At 36.6% G+C, this 20,342-nt stretch overlaps 1 protein-coding gene across 4 annotated transcripts in view; it reads right to left on the bottom strand.

The window, feature by feature from the left end:
* BLOC1S5 (biogenesis of lysosomal organelles complex 1 subunit 5) overlaps nucleotides 1-20,342 on the bottom strand; it is a 118,524-nt gene that overhangs the window by 89,029 nt on the left and 9,153 nt on the right. For all 4 annotated transcript variants that reach the window (XM_021009869.2, XM_078153623.1, XM_021009870.2 and 1 more), the window contains exons 3-4: nucleotides 15,739-15,868; nucleotides 2,932-2,990 (exon numbers count right to left, since the gene is read on the bottom strand). In XM_021009869.2, coding sequence (XP_020865528.1) covers nucleotides 2,932-2,990; nucleotides 15,739-15,868 — 189 coding nt within the window. The remainder of the gene's footprint in view (nucleotides 1-2,931; nucleotides 2,991-15,738; nucleotides 15,869-20,342) is intronic.

The raw sequence follows: 20,342 nt of genomic DNA, 5'->3' as shown, positions 1-20,342 counted from the left end.
GAATGTAGAGGTAAGGAACAGGGGGGCAAAGAAGTGGAGGCATCAGGTACAGAAATTTTTTTCAAGTAATGTAAAAGGGAAAGAAGAAGAAAAGCAGGACAATAGCTGTACTATTCTAAGTTTGGTTGTTTGGGTTCTAAGGGTTCTAAGTTTGATGCAGAGAAAATAAAGTCAGACTTGGAATAATGAGAACAGCTAGGTAGGAGCTCTGGCAATACCACTCACTAGAATTATGACATGAAACAAGTCATTCTTCTCTGTGCCTCTGTTTGCTCATCTGTAAAATGATCTCTAAGGTCCCTAAATTCCAACATTCTGTAAACACCATCGTTTTAATGATGCAGCCTATGACTAAGTATCTTTTCCACCACACTACATACATACTGAATTTGTTAACTAAGACACCTGGGGCTCTTTCATGTGCATTTCTAATCAATATAAGTCAACTCCATAGTGTTAAAATCACATAGAGAATTTTATATTTATTCCTGCTAAATGTAATCTTATCTGATTCAACACATCATCATAAAAGATCAAGATCATTTTGAACCTTGATTCTGTCAATTGGATTTCCTGTTCCTATTGGCTTTGAATCATCTCCAAATTTCATAAACATAACTTACATGTCTTCATTCATGCCACTTACAAAAATGTTCAACATAACTGGGACAAGGACAAAGCTAACCGATATGCCAGTGGGTTACCACTGTTTAAACAAGGGCACACCCACCCAATGGTACTATAATCCAGTACCATTTCTCCATCTTACCCACAAAGATATCACAAGACTTTGCTAAATACAATAACAACATCAAGGTATACTGCAGCAGTGCCATGATCAATTAACATAATGATCTTATCAAAACAAAAGAAATAAATTTAATTAGGCATAATTTGTTCTTATTGAATCTTTACAAGATATTAGTAGTCACCACTTTTTTCTCAAGTACACTCAAATTGTCCATTTAACAAACCATTATAGAATTTTCACAGGAACAAATAAAGCCAAGCTTATTTATGAAACTACTTTTTTGAAAAATCAGGACATTTCATATATACATATGTGCATATATACATATATAATGTGAATGTAATGCTTACTGATGACTTTTCCTTCACATTGCAGGCATTTTCCACCTCCCCTACCCTAACTGAAACTCCTTCTGTGACAAAGAAAAACAATGAAACAAAATACCAAATACAGATCATATCTGATAATGTATATGATATTCTTCAGGACATTACTCTTAAAGATCATAGGCACATCTATGATTTCTTTTTATTTCCTGGAAATTTGATTTAAACTGGCTACTGACTCCTCTCTTAGACTTCAATTCTTCCTTTCTTGTTATTTTACCCTTTTTAGTTAGAACTTGATGGAAAAGAAGGAAGCAAAACAGTCAAATAACTCTGCCTTTACTCAGTCATAAATATACCATCTTCCTTGTTCAAAAGAAAGTATAGATTACACATGATGGAGGCAAAATATATTCCAAATGCCTGAAATTATGCTTTAGTATCTTCCTAGATGCTCACAGGGAAATAAGTATGTATGTAGTGTACTTCATTTAGTCATTTCTCAATCAAACATCTAACAAAGGGCAACAGAGAATAGTGTACCACAAATTTCTAGTGAGGTCCTTATCAGAAACACCCTATGTTCACAATAAAGTAAGGATCAGTTATATGGCATGCAACAGCACAATGCCTTCTTCCCGGCTACCTCTAAGAGCTAGTGGCTGAACTACACTCTTCATTTGAGCCATTCAGCAGCTCCCCCTAACTCAGCGCTTTTGGGTCAGAGTGATCAGCAGCCTTCCAACCTTGCTTGAGTCAGACTGATCTTTTTTAATTTATGGATTTTCAGTAAACTTTCATTTAAAAATTCAGGAGAATTTTATATATGCCAGACATGATAAAAGTTTTGGTGAGTTTTTTATCTTGGTATTATCTCAACACAGAATTATCTCAACATGGAATTCAATAGCAAGAAAATTTTAGCCCTGGTTCTCAACAAGTAAAATTCAGCCTGGTGGAGTCTATTACTCTATTCTTTTTTGGATGGTGGCAGTATTGAACCATTTCAAAATTATTACCTTCCACTGCTCTATGAACACTAAATTCCAAAGAAATGGAAATGTGAAGATTATATGGGGGGTTTTTTTATATGGAAGTTATTTCCAGAGTGACTTTAATACTTTCAACATGTTTATGTAATTTTAAGTTGTGCTTTTGTAAACAGAGAACAATTAAAAATATCAGGTATAATTTATGAAAATTTCAAAGTAAAAATACGAACTATCATAAGATGCTTATTTATTGTTTTTTCCAGATATGAACTGACCAATAAATGATTCACATCATCCTATAACACAATCATTCATTAAATAATACCTCTGCAAGAATGAAATGCTTCCTTTTCTACAAAGAATATACATAAGAAATTTGATGTTTCTGGCTAGCAAAGAAAGATTCACATTTCCATTCCAGTGTTTTTGTTCCATGTAATCCTTATTTTCTCTCTCTTTCACATGAGAAATACCACTTTTAAGAGCAAAGAGGGAAAATGCTAAAAGAAAAAAAAGGCCCTGCTTCTCAGAATACGGGTAAGTTAGGCACTCCTACCTCTTTCCAGAGTCCTTTATTTACAGCAGAAGTCAGCAAATTACAGCCATTGCCAATTTTGTTCAGTTTGTAAACTAAGTATAATTTTTACATTTTTTAAATACAATGAAAGTTTATTTAAAAATAAAAAAGCCATTCTTAGCTCTTGGGCAATTTGCTAACCCCTGTGCTGAAGAATTATTTCGTCATCTTAAAATCTTTTAAAATGACTAAATAAGATAGACAAAAGACATTTTTGTTAATATTTTCAGTTTGTAATGTGATAATATGTTAAATCTAAGATATACATCCTCTATTTGATTTTACCTTTCTTTGTTCCTGTTCCTTCTGCTGAAGTTTATGGACTAAATGGCTGGCTGCTTGCACTGCAATAGAATAGAAAGTGACTGTAAGTTTGCATACAGGGAGAAAAATTGACTTCTATAATTCTGAAGTTGAAAAAGATAATAGGATTCAATTAGTCCAACCCTCTTGATTCAGAGAGGGAGACTGAAATCCAGAAGGCACACAGCTAGATTGGGAATTGAACCAAAAAATGTTAAGGGCTTTAAATTATTATAATATCACTGCATATTTTGCAAGTATATCAATTTGCCAAGAAAATGTTTGCCAATACATGTAAGAAAGTCACTATAAATCCAAAGCAGAAACTTCATTCCTTAAGCATTCTAGAAACTAAATAGATAAGGTAGCTATACATTCCTATGATTACATACCTCTCAGGATCTAAAAAAATGTAAAATGCCTGATAAGTTAATATTAGAAGTAAATATTTTTTCAATCTCTTACTCCTATTTCTCTTTCTATTCCAATTGCCACAATTCTAATCTAAGCATCTCTTCACACCTACACTAATGCAGGTTTCCAAATACTTCCTCCCATCTTTAGTCTCTCCTCCTCCAACTGGTCCTATATCCCACAGCCACATTAGTCTTATTAATTTTATCAAGTCACACATGCCAATAGGATCTCCCCAAGTTTCTCAGTACACCCAAAAAATACCTGCCACTCTATTTTATTTCCTTATGCTTAAAACAACATCTGTGTCTTTGCTCAAGCTGTTTTCTCTCCCTACCAAAAATCCTTTTTCTTCTCCTTTCTAAAGCTTACACTTTTCTTAGTGACTAGCTCAAGGTTCATCTTTGCATGAATTGCTTTTTTAGTAACCTCATCATATAAGCAGTTGCTACTTATTCTGAACTCCCTTAGCACTTATACACACAGATAGTATAACATTATGTGACAGTTATATATTAACTGAAGATTATTTCACATATCTTCTACTCATTTAGACCATAAGTTGCTTGTGAGAGCTTGTGAAACACCTTGATATAATAGTACTAGAAGAAAAAAATTGGAAAGAGAAAAAATGGTTTAGAATGGAAGAAATTTTACCCAAGATCTAGACTCCCTGAAAAACAGAATGAAGCAATCAGAACTCAATGACTACACAAGACAAGAAATATTTAAACAAAGCTAAAAAATTTGGGCAGGGGTTAGCAGGAAGGGGAGAGCTATAAAACAGAAGAAAATCTATGGTATCTACTATCAAAAACAACTACCCTGGGAAATCAGTCAATGAGAGGTAATTTAAGACTCATCTGACTCCCTGAAAACCAAGAACACACAAAGAACTTAAACAATAAATTTCAAGAAATCATAAAAGAAAACTACCCAGATGTATTATTGCCAGAAGGCAAAATAAAAACAGAAAGACTCTATCAGTCACTTCCTGAGAAATCTCAAACTGAAAACACCCAGAAATGTCATAGCTAAAATCCAGGGCTTCCAAATCAAAGTATAAATAGTTCAAGTACACAAAAAGAGAGTTTAAGGATCAAAGAACCAGGCTTTTGCAAATTTCATTTGTGAAGATGCCACTCCCCCTCAAACAAAATATAGAATTAGAGTACAAAAATCCTGAGGCAGAAGACAAAAAAATCAAGAGATAACAATAATGGAAGGATATTTGAAAATTCTAAAAACAGGAATAAAGATAGAACATAAAATTATAATCTAAGTATAAGTCTTCCAGAAAACCATGATTTTAAAAATGTATATCATATTACAGAAAAATCACACAAGAAAATTTGTAAACAGGGGCAGCTAAGTGGCACAGTGGATAGAGCACTGGCCCTGAAGTGAGGAGAACCTGAATTCAAATCTGGCCTTAGACACATAACACTTACTAGCTGTGTGACCCTGGGCAAGTCACTTAACCTCATTGTCTAGCCAAAAAAAGGCAAAAAAAAATTAAGGAAACGTAAACAGATGTCAAAGTATTGATCAGGAGACTCTACAGAAAACCAACAGAAAAACTCAAGTTTAATTCACAAAGAAACTTTATGGTCAAAACTCAGAATTATAATATCAAACAACAAATATTGGCTACTGCCAGGAAAAAAAATAAAGAAAAACCTTTTACATGCCAAAGAAAACCAATCAGAACAGCACAATACCCCTCATTTACAAGAAATCAAAGAATCAACTGGGAATTAGTATGAAAAGCAAAAATTAGTCTGCACCACAAAATTTCATATCCTGCAAAGCTAAGCCTAGTCCTCAATAAAAAAAAAAAAGTGAACAACCAGCAAAAAGGGAAGAATTCAAGTCATTCCTTCAAAAATCCCCAGAGGTGAGCAAGGGTTTCAACATGCAAGTTCAAAAAAAAAAGTGTAGATGAAAGACTAATAAATGAAATTAATGTTTTTGAATATGTAAAACTGATAGTTCAAAGAAGTGGATAAGTATTAACAAAAATACAAAATAACCAAATTAACAACATAATAGAAAACAGGAAAAATCTAATCTCAGAAAAAGAAATGGAACAAGCTGAAAAGAGCCACCAAAGTAAAAACAAACAAACCCCCCCCCCCAAAACAAGAACATTCCAGGTCCTGAAAGATTCACAAATAAATTTTACCAAAGATTAAAAGATGTTATCACATACTCAAAAAGATCTGTAATCTCTCGTAGATATCAGTTTTCCACCCAATAACGGGGATTGTGACCCCTATGTTCCTACTCATCCTAAGCAAATCTCATCTGCATCCTCTGATAAATGGGACCTGCATTCACTCAAAGTGCTAGTAACTTACTTTCTTTGCTTTTTCCTAATATCACAAAAATACCAGTAGAAGACACAGGCTGTCTACTAGGTATCCCTTGCCTTTGCCAATGGACCAGTCTATCTTTTTAAAGCATCCATATTCTTGATGACTTCCTTTATGTCAGTTCTTTGTAGTTTTTTTTTATGATTATGAATTTTAGTCTGCTCACATTTATGAAGCATCTCCAAATCATCCTCATACTCAGCTTTGAAATTTTCCAAAGGCAATCCAGTTTGCTCTCCTTGTTTTAAATTTGGGGACCATTCATTGCTTTACACTGATAGTCCAGGATATATGTGTTATATATGTGGAAATAGATGTACATACATCTATATACATATACATACATATACACATTTATATGCAGATATAGGGGATTCCAAAAAGGTAAAACTTTTGGGATAGCCTGTATGATACTTTGTATCATACATATACTTATGTACATCATATACAATATATGATAAATCATTATATAATTGTACCATATTATACTTAATGATAATAGTATGTATCATATAATCTGTCATGTACCATTATTATATCATATTACAAGTGTAATAAGTATATAACATATCATTAGATAATATACATTATATAAAAATGATATATAATTATATTTTAATATAATTATAATTATTGATATATACTATGTCAATAATATATAATTGATACATAACCTATTAATAACAATGTATAACAATGTTACATATGGTATAATTATATAAGTGCATACATATTTTACACACATATATCTTGGACATATGTATATGTACCTAACAGATAAAACACATATGAACGATTAGGTTCCCATAGTGGACAATATTACCCCCAGGAGGGTGCTGGAACAATCCAGAGGGGTGGTAGTAGTCTCAGGTACAACTGGGGCAAATTGAATAGAAATAAAGGGGTGATGGAAGCATAAGGAAAGAAGAAAATACAATTTTGAAAAACTGTTTGTACATGTTTCATCTGTTGTACAACAGAGTTAAAGTCGTAGTGATTACATTATTTGCCAAATAAACACACAAAATACAAGTCATAACCTATCAGTAGTCAAGTCCACCAACAGGTCTTAACGAGAAAGTACTGGCAGGTGAGCGTGTTGCGCATTTTTGGGAAGTCTAGCATGTATTGGCAGGAATATGTGTGTGTAATGACTTGTTTACAATATGATGCTATGTGGTTACATGATGTAATATTGCGCCATCAAAATTTCAATGCAGGGAAAAATCCACAAATTTGCAATAAATTATTAAATTTAAGATGCATCATTTATTTTTTAAACATTTATATGTATTTTTGTAATAATGTAAATTTTCTAAAAAAACTGCTTAAAGGGTTAAAAGAAAGTAGATGGGGGGGACTGAGTAACTTTTTTTTTCTTAAAGGGGGCAGCAGGTCAAATAAATTTGGGATCTTCTGGATTGTAAATAAAAAGATCAAGAACTCTAAGTGACGGACAAACCAATAATGGCCCTTGAAAAGAAACAAAGAAACATTTCCCTCCTCTCAGAGGCCAGAGGATTTTAAGAACAGTGTTGCATTACATTGTCTGTTGTAACTATTGGTTGTTTTTGATGAATTCTTTTTTGTTATAAGTAAGGGGGGAAGGAGAGAAGAGAATTATCCAGAAATGAAATTGATATAAAATAAAGGACTCTAATAAGCCATTTTTTTTTTTGTCCAGGCAATGGGGTTAAGTGACTTGCCCAGGATCACACAGCTAGTGAGGATTTTGTGTCTGAGGCCAGATTTGAACTCAGGTCCTCCTGACTCCAGGACCAGAGCTCTATCCACTGTGCCACTTAATAAGACGTTTTTAAAATAAATGTCCAGTTTTTTCAGAACTACTAAAACTTAATAAATATGACAACCATAACTTTAGCACTTCATTCAAACATGAATAGAAAATGATAGATACAAATAAAAGGGTCATTAATATACACAAAGCAAGTCATAAAAACACTGGATGATATTACCTTGATAGGGCTATATCAGACATATAAACTTAGAAGATTTCATACAATTTTCTACTCAGTCAGTGACCAAATAATAAAAACCAACATTCAGGTGCAATATGATTTTTTAATCTTTATAATCCCTATATTTCTCCCAAGCAGCAGGTTACAATCTAATTTATCTAAATATATCTTAATTTTATAAAAAGCTGCATCTGGAATATAGGTAGATTATTATCTCCACTAGCCCTCCATGATCCACAGTACAACAGGAACCAGAAAAGAAAAAGTTTGTTGGCGCCTGCTGAAGCCTCTCTTGCTTGCCTCTATCATGACAACAGTTTGGAAAGCTACTCATTGGTAATAAGGGAGCCCAATGTTCCCAACAGATGTTGGAACATTAATTATTAATTTCCTAACTTCTGTGTTTTAATTCTAAACATTCTATTAAGTTTCTGGTCAAGAAAATACATTCATAATCTGGACTATGGATTATCAATGTTGTTGTTCTCCTTTGTTTTGAGACTGCATCTTTATGACACGAATTCTTGGTCTTTTCTGTGTCATATATCCCTTTCCTTACTGATGAAATCTAAAAAAATCTTCTCAGAATGTTTTTAAGTGCATAAAATAAAATAAATATACAAAGAAAACCAATTATATGGAAAGTTTAAAAAATACTGAAAATAACAAATTTATGATAAAATAATATATCTGAGTTCATATGTAGCTATAGTAATTTTGGATGTAAATGACATTCTGAAATCTCTGTAAGACCTGTAATGTGATATGAAAATATCTACAATAATTATTGGTGACAAAGTCACAGGTCAGTCAGTCAATAAGCATTTCTTAAGCACTTACTGTGTCAGACACTGCAGTAAGCTCTGTGGATGCAAGAGGCAAGAAATAGTCCCCGCCCTCAGGGGTCTCATAATCTTATGGGGGAGACAAGCAAACAAATATGTACAAACAAGCTATATGTAGGATAAATAGGAAGAAGAAAGGCACTAAAATTAAGAAGGATTGGTAAAGCCTTTTTGTAGAAGATGGGGTTTTAGTTGGGACTTTAAGGAGGTCAGGGAAGCTGGTAGGCAGAGATAAGAATGAATATCCTAGGCATGGGGAACAGCCAGAAAAAATGCCTAGAGCTGAGACTAAGGGTCTTATTTGTGAGTTTCTTTGTTTTGTTTTGTTTTTGGTGAGGCAATTGAGGTTAAGTGACTTGCCCAGGGTCACACAGCTAGTCAGTGTTATGTGTCTGAGGCCTTATTTGAACTCAGGTCCTCCTGACTCCAAGGCTGGAGCTCTACCCACTGCACCACCTAGCTGCCCCTAAGGGTCTTGTTTGTGGAAAAGCAAGAAGGCTAGTGTCACGGCATTAAAAAATACATGATGGGAAGTAAATTGAAAGCAGACTGGAAAAGTAGTTATAAAGGAGTTTAAATGCCAAACCATTTCGTATTTGATTCTGGAAACAATAGTGAGCCACTGTAGTTTATTAAGTAAGGAAGCTACATTTTTAAACCTGCACTTTAGGAAAATCACTTGGGTGACTGAATGGAGAATATACTGGAGTGGGGAGAAACCTGAAGCAAGAAGAATGACCAGCAGGCTATTGCAACAGCACAAGCATGAAGTATGAAGACCTTCACCAGAGTACTGTCAGTGTCAATAGAGGGTGTATTTAAGAGATGTGGTAAAGATGAAATTTACAGGCCTTGAAAGCAGATTGGATATGGGGAGTGAGGGATAGTTCAGAATCCAGGATGATTCCTAGGTGGGGCACCTGAAGGGCTGGGAGGATGGTGTTGGCCTCTACAGTAATAAGGAAGTTAGGAAGCGAAAACTACTTAGGGAGAAAGATAATTCAGTTTTAGACATGTTGAGCTTAAGATGCTACAGGACATCAAGTATGAAGTGTCTGAAAGGCAGCTGGAGATGTGAAACAGAGAGGAAATAGGGCAAGATAGGCAAATCTGAGAATCGTTAGAATAGAGATGGCAAAGGGGCAGCTAGGTGGCGCAGTGGATAGAGCACTGGCCCTGAAGTTAGGAGGACATGAGTTCAAATCTGGCCTCAGACCAAACACTTGACACTTACTAGCTGTGTGACCCTGGGCAAGTCACTTAACCCCAATTGCCTAAAAAAAAAAATTAAAAATAAAAAGAATAGAGATGGTATTAAATCAGTGGGAGCCGATGAGATCACCAAGTGAAGTAATATAGAAGGAGAAGAGAAAAGGCCTCAGGACAGAAACTAACTGGACACCTACAGCTAGAGGGCATGACCTGGATGAAGATTCAGCAAAGGAGATTGAGAAGTGTTCAGATAGGCAGGAGAACCAGGAGAGAGTCGTGTCATGAAAACCTATAGACAACAGGATGATCAACAGTATCAAAGGCTATAGGGAGATCAAGGAGAATGAGAGTTAGGAAAAGATCATTGCATTTAGCAACTAAGATCACTGATAACTCTGGAAAAAAGTCATTTTGGTGGAATGTTGAGATTGGAAGCTAGAAATAAGGGGTTGAGAAGAGAGAAAATGGAGGCAACCTATTGTGGATGGCCTTCTCAAGGAGGTTAGTCACAAAGAGCAGTTGAGATACAGAAGGATATCTAGGTGATACAACGGCTAGAACACCAGGCCTAGAGTCAGGAAGACCTGCATTCCATCTGGCCTCAGACACTTACTAGCTGTGTGACCCTGGGCAAGTCACTTAAACCTGTTTGCCTCAATTCCTCATTTGTAAAAATGAACTAGAGATGGCAAACTACTTCAGTATCTTTGCTAAGAAAATTCCAAATGGAGTTATGAAGGGTCAGACATGATTGAAATGATTGATCAACACAATAGTTAACAAAGATGCAAGGATCAAATGAGTTTTTTGAGACTAAAGGAGACATATGTATGTCTGTAGGCAGTAGGGAAGTCAGTAGGCAGGGAGAGACTGAAGATAAGTGAGTGGAGTCTACAGAAGAGGCGATCTGCTAGAGGAGATGGGATACAATGGAATTTGCGTATGCGTGCTGAGGGATCAGTCTACCTCATTATTCTATGAAGACAGAAGTGAAGAAGGAGATGGTGGCAAAAGGCATATGAATAACATGAGGTGAGGAAGAGGGGAGAAGTAGTTCAAGGCAAATGGTCCCAAATTTTCTGTAAAATATGAGGCAAGGTTCTCAGCTGAGAAGGTGGTAAGAAGGAGAGCCATGGGAGTTTTAAGAATGGATGAAAAGGTTTGGAAGAGGTCTTGTGGAGACTGGGAAGATGAACTGATGAAGGAAATACATAGTAGGATTGCCTAGCAGCAATGAAGACCCAACAGTTGAGGTTGTGTAACATAAGTTTACAGGGAACCTAGTCAGAATGATGTTGGGATTTATTTTCTCCACCTTTGTTAAATAGCATGGGTATAGGAGCAAAGTCAGCAGACAGTAGGAACAATCCGAAGTTGAGGCTTGGCAGGGTACAATCAGCAAAGTGATAAAGGGGCCAGGGACTTAAGAGACAAGGTTCACCAAAAGGGGTTAAATGAGGAAAAAGTGGCAAGAGCAAGAGAGAAGGCCTGTGAGAGGGTACAGTGTGAATGAAGTACGGGGTTTAGTAAAGGAAGACAGAAGGAGATGTGAAAAGCCAACAGACTGTAGTTAGATAAGGGGATTTTGGAGCTAGTACGTATGTGGGTGATTACCAGATCAAGGGTATGGCTATCTTTGTGTGTGGCTGATGAAGGAAGGAGAGTAACTTGTAGACAACTGCTTATCAGGATTTTTACTGGATGGTAGATATGAGATTCATGAACCTCAAAGGAAGAGAGAGGTTACTGAGTGACGGAGATAAAGGAAGAATATGGAAGTGGCAATGGGCAGCATGGAGTATTCCAATTCCCTCACCTTCACCAGTGAACCAAGAGGAATGAGTGAAGAGGCAGACAATCCTGGAAAGGGTGTCCAGGGAGATTGTATCATCAGTGCGGAGCCAAGTTTCAGTGATAGCTAGAAGATGGAAGGAATAGGAAAGGAAAAGATTTAAGATGAAGGTAAGTTTGTTGCACTCCAGAGGACACAGTGGAAGGGGTAGGTGACATGTGGTTGTTAGTTTGAGGTGGAAGGGTTGAGGGGGATGGGAATAAGAAATCAAGTTTGGAAGACAGGGAATGGGGTTTTGATGATGACCTATATGGGTTAAGAATAACTGGGATGTATAAGGTATGACCAGATGCAAAAATAAACGTTCATCATTGACTGGAAGGCATCACTTCTCTTTGTAGGAGCCATCAGGTTGAAGACAAGTATTGCATGAGATGGAAGGCACACAGTCAAATGGGAAGCCTCATTTTATTACTCCTATTCCCTCTGAAGATAAGGCAGGAAATGATGCAGCAGGAGATGGAAGTCAAACCTGCACAGAAGGAGGAAATCCCATTCCCCACTGACTTTCTTCTTTCTCTTCTCTCAAAGGACAGGCCCAGCAGGAGATGGAATGCCTGAAGTCAAAAGGAAGGTTGATCCTCTGCACTGTGATTCTCTGCATCAGATCAGGCTGGCAACAGGAACTGGAAGTTGCTTTGTGCTGGCAAAGATGGTTGTTCAACTGCTCTTTAGCAGCCTTCCCTCAGGAGATACATGCACACTGGGAGACAGAAGACTCAGTCAAAGGCCAAAGGAAGGTCTTGCTTCTCCTCTCTTCTCACCTGAGGCTGGAGCCTGGGGGTCCAGGGACAGCAGGAAGTGAAAATCTCATGGGTGTAAGGGCATGTTGCTTCAGGACAAACTAAAGTTGCCCTTGCCAGCTTCCCTCAGAGGACATGCACAATAAAAGGGTATGGTCAAACTCCTTATTAATACTGCTAATATTACTATAGTTTATTGCCTAAATTCATAATTGAAGAAAATGTTAAATATCAGTTTAAGTTTAGTGAAAATAAAGATGTAATTTTTTTCCCATCTAAATTCATAGGACTTCCTAAAATTTGTCCATAGATCCATGGACACGTACTCCAGATTAAGAATTCTTCCTTTCAGATGTTGACCATGACATCAGAATCACCACTACCCTAACAACTAAACAAATCAGTACACTGTAATGTGGCATTATCTCCAACTTATAATGTTTTTGATTATTTGTATCTAGAACTTGTGATTTTGTCAAAGGACATTTATTGGCATTATCTCATTGGCATGTCCAGACATCTGTGATTTCATCCAGGCACAGAAACCCTTCCCCTTAATGCAGATTAGTAACTTCTTTATAATTTATAGTTTTAGAGTTATCTTGGGACAATGAGAAGTCAAGTCACATGCCCACAGTCAAAGAGCAAGTGCATGTCACTCATGCCTTGAACCAGGTTTTACTAACTCCAAAGCCAAAACTCTATTCATCACAAATACTCATCACAGTCACAAAAAGAATAATGCTGTACAGAAATTCCACATCTAAAATATCTGTGTAACCCATATTTCAAGCCTGAGGCACTGACATCAGATTTTCCTCAGTGAGGGACAGAATGATGACTCGCTGCGTGTCTGGGTGAAGAATGAAGTTGGTGGGAGAACACTGCAGATTAGACATTCTTCATTTCTCCTTTGGGAGAGGACATGTATAGTTCCAGACTCTTGGGAGAATCATCTTTGCTGATGATTCTCAAATCTATCTATCCTGCCCTACACTCTCCAGCCTCCAATGGCCTTTCAGATATCTCAAACTGTAAGTTCAGTAGACATCTTAAACTCAACATATCCAAAACTGAACCCATCATCTTTCTCCCTAAACTCTCCCCATCCCCTGCCAACACCATCCTCCTAGCCCCCAAAGACTGCAACCTAGGAATCATCCTCTATGCTTCTTTATCTCTCACCCTTGCATCCAAGCTGCTGCCGAGGCCAGGCAATTTCATCTCTGCAACATCTCTCAAATAAGCCCCCTTTTCTCCTTTGACGCTGATACCACTCTAATGTAAGCCCTTGTCACTTCACACCTACACTGCTGCGGTAGCCTGCGATGAGTCTGTTGGCCTTAAGTATCTCCCCACTCCAATCCATTCTCTGTTCAACCACCAAAGTGATTTTTCTAAAGCACAAGTTGGACAATGTCACCCTCTTACTCAATAAACTCCAGGATCAAATAAAAAAATATTCCATTTGGCATCCAAATGCCTCCTGCCTTTCCAGTCTTCTTATACCTTACTTCCCCTACCATGTATTCTCCAGTCTAGTGACAACGGTCTCTTGGCTGTTCCATGAACAAGACACTCTATCTCCACAGGGATTTTCTCTGGCTGTCTTACATGCCTGAGATGCTCTGCCTGCTGACTTCCCTGGTTTCCTTTAAGTCTCAACTAAAATCCCACCCTCTACAGGAAGCCTTCTCCACCCCTCTTAATTCCAGCACCCTCCCTCTGTTAATTATTTCTACATATCCTGTCCATAGCTACCTTTCTCTCTTTCTCTCTCCCCATACATACATACATATATAATGTATGCATATGTGTGTGTGTACATATATATATATATGCATGTGTGTGTTTGATTGCATGTGGCCTCCTTTATTAGATTATAGGCTCCCTGAGGGAAGGGACTGTCCTTTGCCTCTTTGTATCCCGAGTACTTAGAACAGTGCCTGACACATAGTTGGTACTTAATAAATACTGATTAATTGACTGACTAATTCCAGACCTCCAGATCTCCGATCTCCAGGAGAGAGACACATAGATTTTGGAAGGCAGAAATAGAGATAAGCCTCCTGGGTGAGACTGGGGTCTTTTTATTGATTGAGTTATCTCATTTTCATTTTAGAGCTCATTCACTCTGTGTTTTTTCTGGTATACTCTAATTTATATAACTTCTCTGGTTTTGTTTGCTCTCTGCTTAGATAAATGGGCTTACTCACCATTCACTACGATGGTCTAGCATTTGGGAAGGAGTTAAACCTGTGATTGTAAGTTCTAAGTCTCCCTTTAAGAGACAGTGAACAAGTAAGCTAGTGGCTTTGTTGCTTTTGAACCTAAAAATTCATTCCCCTAGATCCACAATATGGTGGGATGGGGGTGGCATATAGATACATCTCTGGAATCTTGCCCGCCCTTCTCTAAGGAAAACTTTGATTCCTGCCTGGAGGGCAGCAGGAGAAAGGGTCATATGGCTGGCCACAATGTTTTCCTCTGAGAGATGGGGGGGGAGGAAACAAGGGGGAACAGACTAGAATTGTGTCTCTCTGCTGTCCTTACTTCCTAAATATTGCTGGTACAGAGCAATGCAATTTTTAAAGTTCAAAAGCTACAAAGCTAGTAGTTCCCCTGGTTGCTCTTTTTTAAAGCTAGAGGGTACATCCAAGTTTATACATGCAGACTCAACCCCTTCTAATGACATAAATGACCATCACAAACAATGAATACAGAGTAAACTTATTTTTGCAAGCACAGAGCAAATAGAAATCAGTGAAGTTACACAGATTAGGATATACCAGAAAATACACAAAGTGAATGAGTTCTCCCACTAGGAGTGAGACATCTCAGTTCAACTAGAAAAGAGGCTCTACTCTTACCCAAGGGAAAATACTAGTTAATTTCTAAGGAGACTCTATTCCCTTGCCACCCTGTTTTAGGACAGTTCTTTTTTTTTAAAGACAGCTGAAGGACATCTCCGATTCATTCAAAGAAGGAAACAAAACAAATGATTTAACGTGCTTTATTCTCTTGACAAAAACAAATATCTTTAACATTTTTGTGTATTGGAAAAAAGTTATGACAGACATAAGCAAAATGTACAAAATCTAATATTCCAACAAATATCTTCTCTGTAACCTCATATATTTAATAATACAATTATAATAATACTGATAACAATATCATAATATTCACCGCTTAGTACCTACCTCTTTGTGACACAATTTCCCTACTATTTACCCTTAATAAAAGCCTTTTCTCTTTTGAAACCGAATCGAAAGGAAAGCACATAGATTAAAAAGAGAAAACACCAGGACATAAATGTTGGCATTTCGCTCCTCAAAAATTAATTTAAAAGACAAATATTTGCTGGCTTACATCTCTGCAGAGTCTGGCTCAGGTGATCCTGCATTGTTTCTCTACATTTAGGAAGAATCTGTTCATTTGTCTCCTGGATTACATTCTTCAAATTCTCAAGAACTCTCACTTCTCGGAGGCCCCGTTTTTCCTATTCAGAAATGAAAAGGCAAATTACCACCATATAAGTTGTTCAAAATCTTAGAACAAGGATTCTTAACCTAGGGCCCATGATATAAATTTTTTAAAAAAAGATTATATTTCGATATAATTGGATTCCTTATAATCCTATTGTTTGCATTTAAAAACATTCTTCTGAGGAGTCTATAACCTTAACCAGAATGCCAAAGGATCTGCAACACAAAAAAGGTTAAGACCCTTAGACCCTGTTTTCTGAGAGTTCATACACTCTTTTTTTTAGTCATTACTAGGATTTATGCTGTATTTATATTTTTATACTTATATATGTACATGTAATCTTGATGAAATATAAGTACTTTTTCAGCAGAGACTATTTCATTTGTTTATAAGCTTCACCTTTTCCTAAATTGTAAAAGTAGCTTATTAGAAACAAGTAGCTACTAAAAATGTGGTTTACAGTATACTACTATAAGTTCCAATTCTCAACTATAACTTGGTATAAGTAGAAGGTAAGGAAGACCTACACTATTATGTTTGTAGATTAATTATTTAGTTAGGAAGAGAACTAATGTCTTCTCAACTACAAGACAACAAGGAAGCTCAGAGAACCAAGTCAGCTTCTATCAAAGAGTATTCGTTGTAGTAGAACTCAGAATCCTACCCTTTCCAGCTGCCCCTTAACTTATATTCATGGATTTACTCATTCAGTATTTACTGAGTGTTTACTATAGTCAAACTGTGCTAGATAACGTGCTAGGTTAAATACAAAGGTAAAAGAGGATACAGTTCCTATTCATACTCAATAAATTCCAGTGGCTTCGAATGAGTGAAAGCTAGTCTATTTATTCCACTACATCTAGGTAGCCCCAAGTTCTTGAAAATGTTTCCTCTTCACATCCCATCCAATTATCCACCCAGGTCATCTTGCCATCTGCTTGCTAGCACATCCTCAACTTCATCCTCTGTTTTCAACCTTTCACTCTGGATATAGTATTCAAATCAAGAGTACTACTACTTCTATAAGGGATGAGTGTCAATTACCTGCCTTACAGCCCCACTCACCATCCAAGTGAATCTCAAATCAAAACTCCCTTCCCTGGCCATTAATTCCCTATATGTGCTCTCTTCTCTGATTAAATGTAAATTACTTGAGGGCAAGGTCAATTTTATTTCTTTATTTGTTTTCCCAGTGCCAAGTACATATTAAATGCTTACATTCATTTCCTATGGCCTCTAAAGTCAAAAACAACTTCTCTACCTGGCATTTAAAGCCCTTTTCAACCAGGCTTAAACCTATCTTTCCAGGCTCAATGACTACTTTTCTATTCATACTTTATGGCCCAGCCAATATGGGTGGCTGGCTGGCTGGCTCCCTCTCTCTCTCTCTCATTCTCTCTCTCCCCTCTTCCCGTCCCCCCCTCCATGTCCAGTCTTTCAAACAGGCTCTTCACCATGCCTGGAACGCATTCACTCCTTATCTATGCCTCTTTGGAATCCCTAGTTTCCTTGAGAGCTTAGCTCAAATACCAATTTCTAAATGAGGTCTTCCTTGATCCTTCCTAGCTGCTACTTCCTCCCTGAAAATCAACCTGTTTGTATTGTATTTTGAATACACTTGTAAATGTCTCCCTCTTTAGAATGGAGGGTACTTAAAGGGGAAGAACTGTTTCATTCTTGTCATTTATTCCCAGTGTTTGGCATAATGCCTGGTACATGGCAGGCTTTTAATAAATGCATGTGGATTACTCAAGAGGCTTAAAATGTGGCATAAGCATTTGTATATGTAAGCTTATATATTTTCATTATTGAATATGTATTAATGTTGGTATATTTTAGAAAAGAACTTGAACTAAAATAGTAGTTCCATGAAAGTACCTCTAAAAAAAATAAAGTTTATTTATATGCAGATTTCTTTTGGTCTATACTTATAATTTCATCACTGTACGTCTGGAAAAATTCCTCTACAGATACAGGTTGACAACATCTCAAGACCAACTTATGGTTTGACAGAGTTGGCTGGAGTCACTGAGAGGTTAAAGGGATTCTTCCACAATCACGGGTTTGTTTCAGAGACAGGACTTTAACTGTAGATTTTCTCATCACAAATCAACTCTCTAGCCACTACACCATAATGCCTGTCACTTGTATATGGATCATACTCCAATAATTTAAATAGGAAGATTAAATTGATTTCTTACTAACCTAATTACAGTAACAAGTTACTTCTATAGAGTTATCAAGGCAATCCCAGTTCTTTATATTACTTGGAGGTACTATGAAGAGGGTGTAAAAATTGATTTAAATGATTTAAAGTTTTCCTTCTATCAAGAATTAGCCAACTAGACAGAAACTAAACCTAACATGTATCTACCTACCTGCATCCATAACAGAATATTTTATTCTAGCGAGCTATTTTTTTTCCTGGGCACTAGAAATAGAATGTTACAATTGTGAACACAGTCTTGTTTAGACCATGGACTTTTATGCCCTTGCTTCATTTTTCCTATCTTTTAAATTTCAAGGTAAAGTCCTTTTCCAGGAAAGCTTCCCTGATCAAGCAAATCTACACTTTAACTCATCAATAACCCTCCCCAAACTTGAAGTTACCATACTTATCTGCGTATTAGAATGATGATTGTTCTTCTCCCTCATTTATAGTATTTTCACTTGAAAGACTCAAAAACCTAGAACAACGATATGAATCCAATAGGAACTTCATATATACCTTTCAGCACTTGGAACAGTGCCTGCAGAGTAGGAGTTGCGTTTCTAATTGATTGACTGATTAATAAATAGGTCCCGCCTTAGTTATATATAAGAAGGAGAAAATGAAATCTCCTCAAATGTTGGAAGACGGAGCCACGGAAAAATGAGGCTTATTGTTCCATTTTTACTGAACAATACTAGATAAAGGTTAATCAGCAGAATGTTCATCACAGAAAACTAAGAAGTTCTAAAACTCTGTTCAAAATTTCAAACGGAACCAAGGTGAATAAATATGCATTAAGTCAGGAGAAAGGTTGATCATTCTTAAAAGTAGGGAACACAAAAGCATAGCAGAGCCCTTCCAATTCTCTAGTAAATGCTGCCACCATGTGGTATATATTTTCTTCTATTAATTTCTATTAGAACTGTTGACACATATAATAGAAAAAATGAGAACTATTATCTGCATATTTAATCATTTATCAAGTTGACCAGTCCATAAACTATGGATTACATGGACTGCTTGGTTGTTGTACTATACTTTTAAACTAAGTTAAAATGACACAGCAATGATTACAATTGTGAAGAATAATGTTTTTCTTTCTTCAGCCTCAAGTATCTCTGTACAAAAGCCCCAGAAATTTTAATGAAGTATATTAGAGACTAGACTAAGATCAAGGTTTTCTAAAGTTACATATAAACCTTAAGGTTCCACAAGAACTTCTATTTTTTTTCCTTCTAATCGGTACAACAGAAAAACACAGTTGAGTCAGATGGGAGAAGAAATTTGTAATAATTCAGAGGGAAGGCCAGTTTGAAATTTTGAAAATCCCAATGTTTATTTAAAAATGCAGTTTTACTACATTTATGCACATGCAATAATAAATTCACTCTACCAAGGCAGTTTTTACAAGCCTTTTCATTCCTTTTCAAGGCTCCCATGACTCCCTGTACCACCCTCCCACCTCCAGCTGAGAATCTTGCCTCATATTTCACTGAAAAAATGGGGCACATTTGCCAAGAGCCCCCTCTTCTCACCTACTCCTCAACTTACATTTCTCAGATGCCTTTCTCCGACATCTCCTCCTTCATTTCTGTCTCATGAAGAGGTGGCTCTTCTCCTTGTGAAGGAAAAGCCTTCTACTTGTGCCTTCCTCTCACGGTTAAACTTGAAAAAGCTGTCTGCAATTGATGCCTCCACTTCCTTTCCTCTTACTCTCTTCTAAAACTTTCTGCAATTCAGCTGAAATTGCTTTCTCTCAAGGTATCAAGGATCTTTTAACTGCCAAACATGGTTATCTTTACTCAATCCATTCTTGACCTCTCTGCAGACTTTGACACTGTTGATTACCTTCTTCTCCTCAATATTCTTTCTTCCCTAGGTTTTTGAGATACTGTTCTCTCCTGATTCTTCTCCTATCTCAGTTTTCTCTGATGGATCTTCAACCAGGGCATAGCCACTACCACTGTGAATAAACTTTCCTAAGTATTAAAAGTATATTCTCCTTAGTAAGCATTCCTCTTATAAACTTATTTTCACCAGTCAATAAGTATTTATTAAGTACAATTTTCACCAGCCAATAGGTATTAAGTATCTACTGTGTACCAATCCTTGTGCTAAGCACTGGGGATACAAAGAAAGGTAAAAAACAGTTCCTATTCTCAAGAAGCTCACAACCTAAAAGGGGACACAACATTCAAACAACTATGTATAAATAAGATACAGATTAAATTGTAAATAATTTCAAAGGGGAGTCACTAAGATTAAGGAAGAATTG

This window comes from Phascolarctos cinereus, unplaced genomic scaffold (assembly GCF_003287225.1).
Source record: "Phascolarctos cinereus isolate Bilbo 61053 unplaced genomic scaffold, phaCin_HiC Scaffold_4;HRSCAF=312, whole genome shotgun sequence".
NCBI lineage: Eukaryota > Metazoa > Chordata > Mammalia > Diprotodontia > Phascolarctidae > Phascolarctos > Phascolarctos cinereus.
This window is presented reverse-complemented; position numbering and strand designations above follow the sequence as displayed.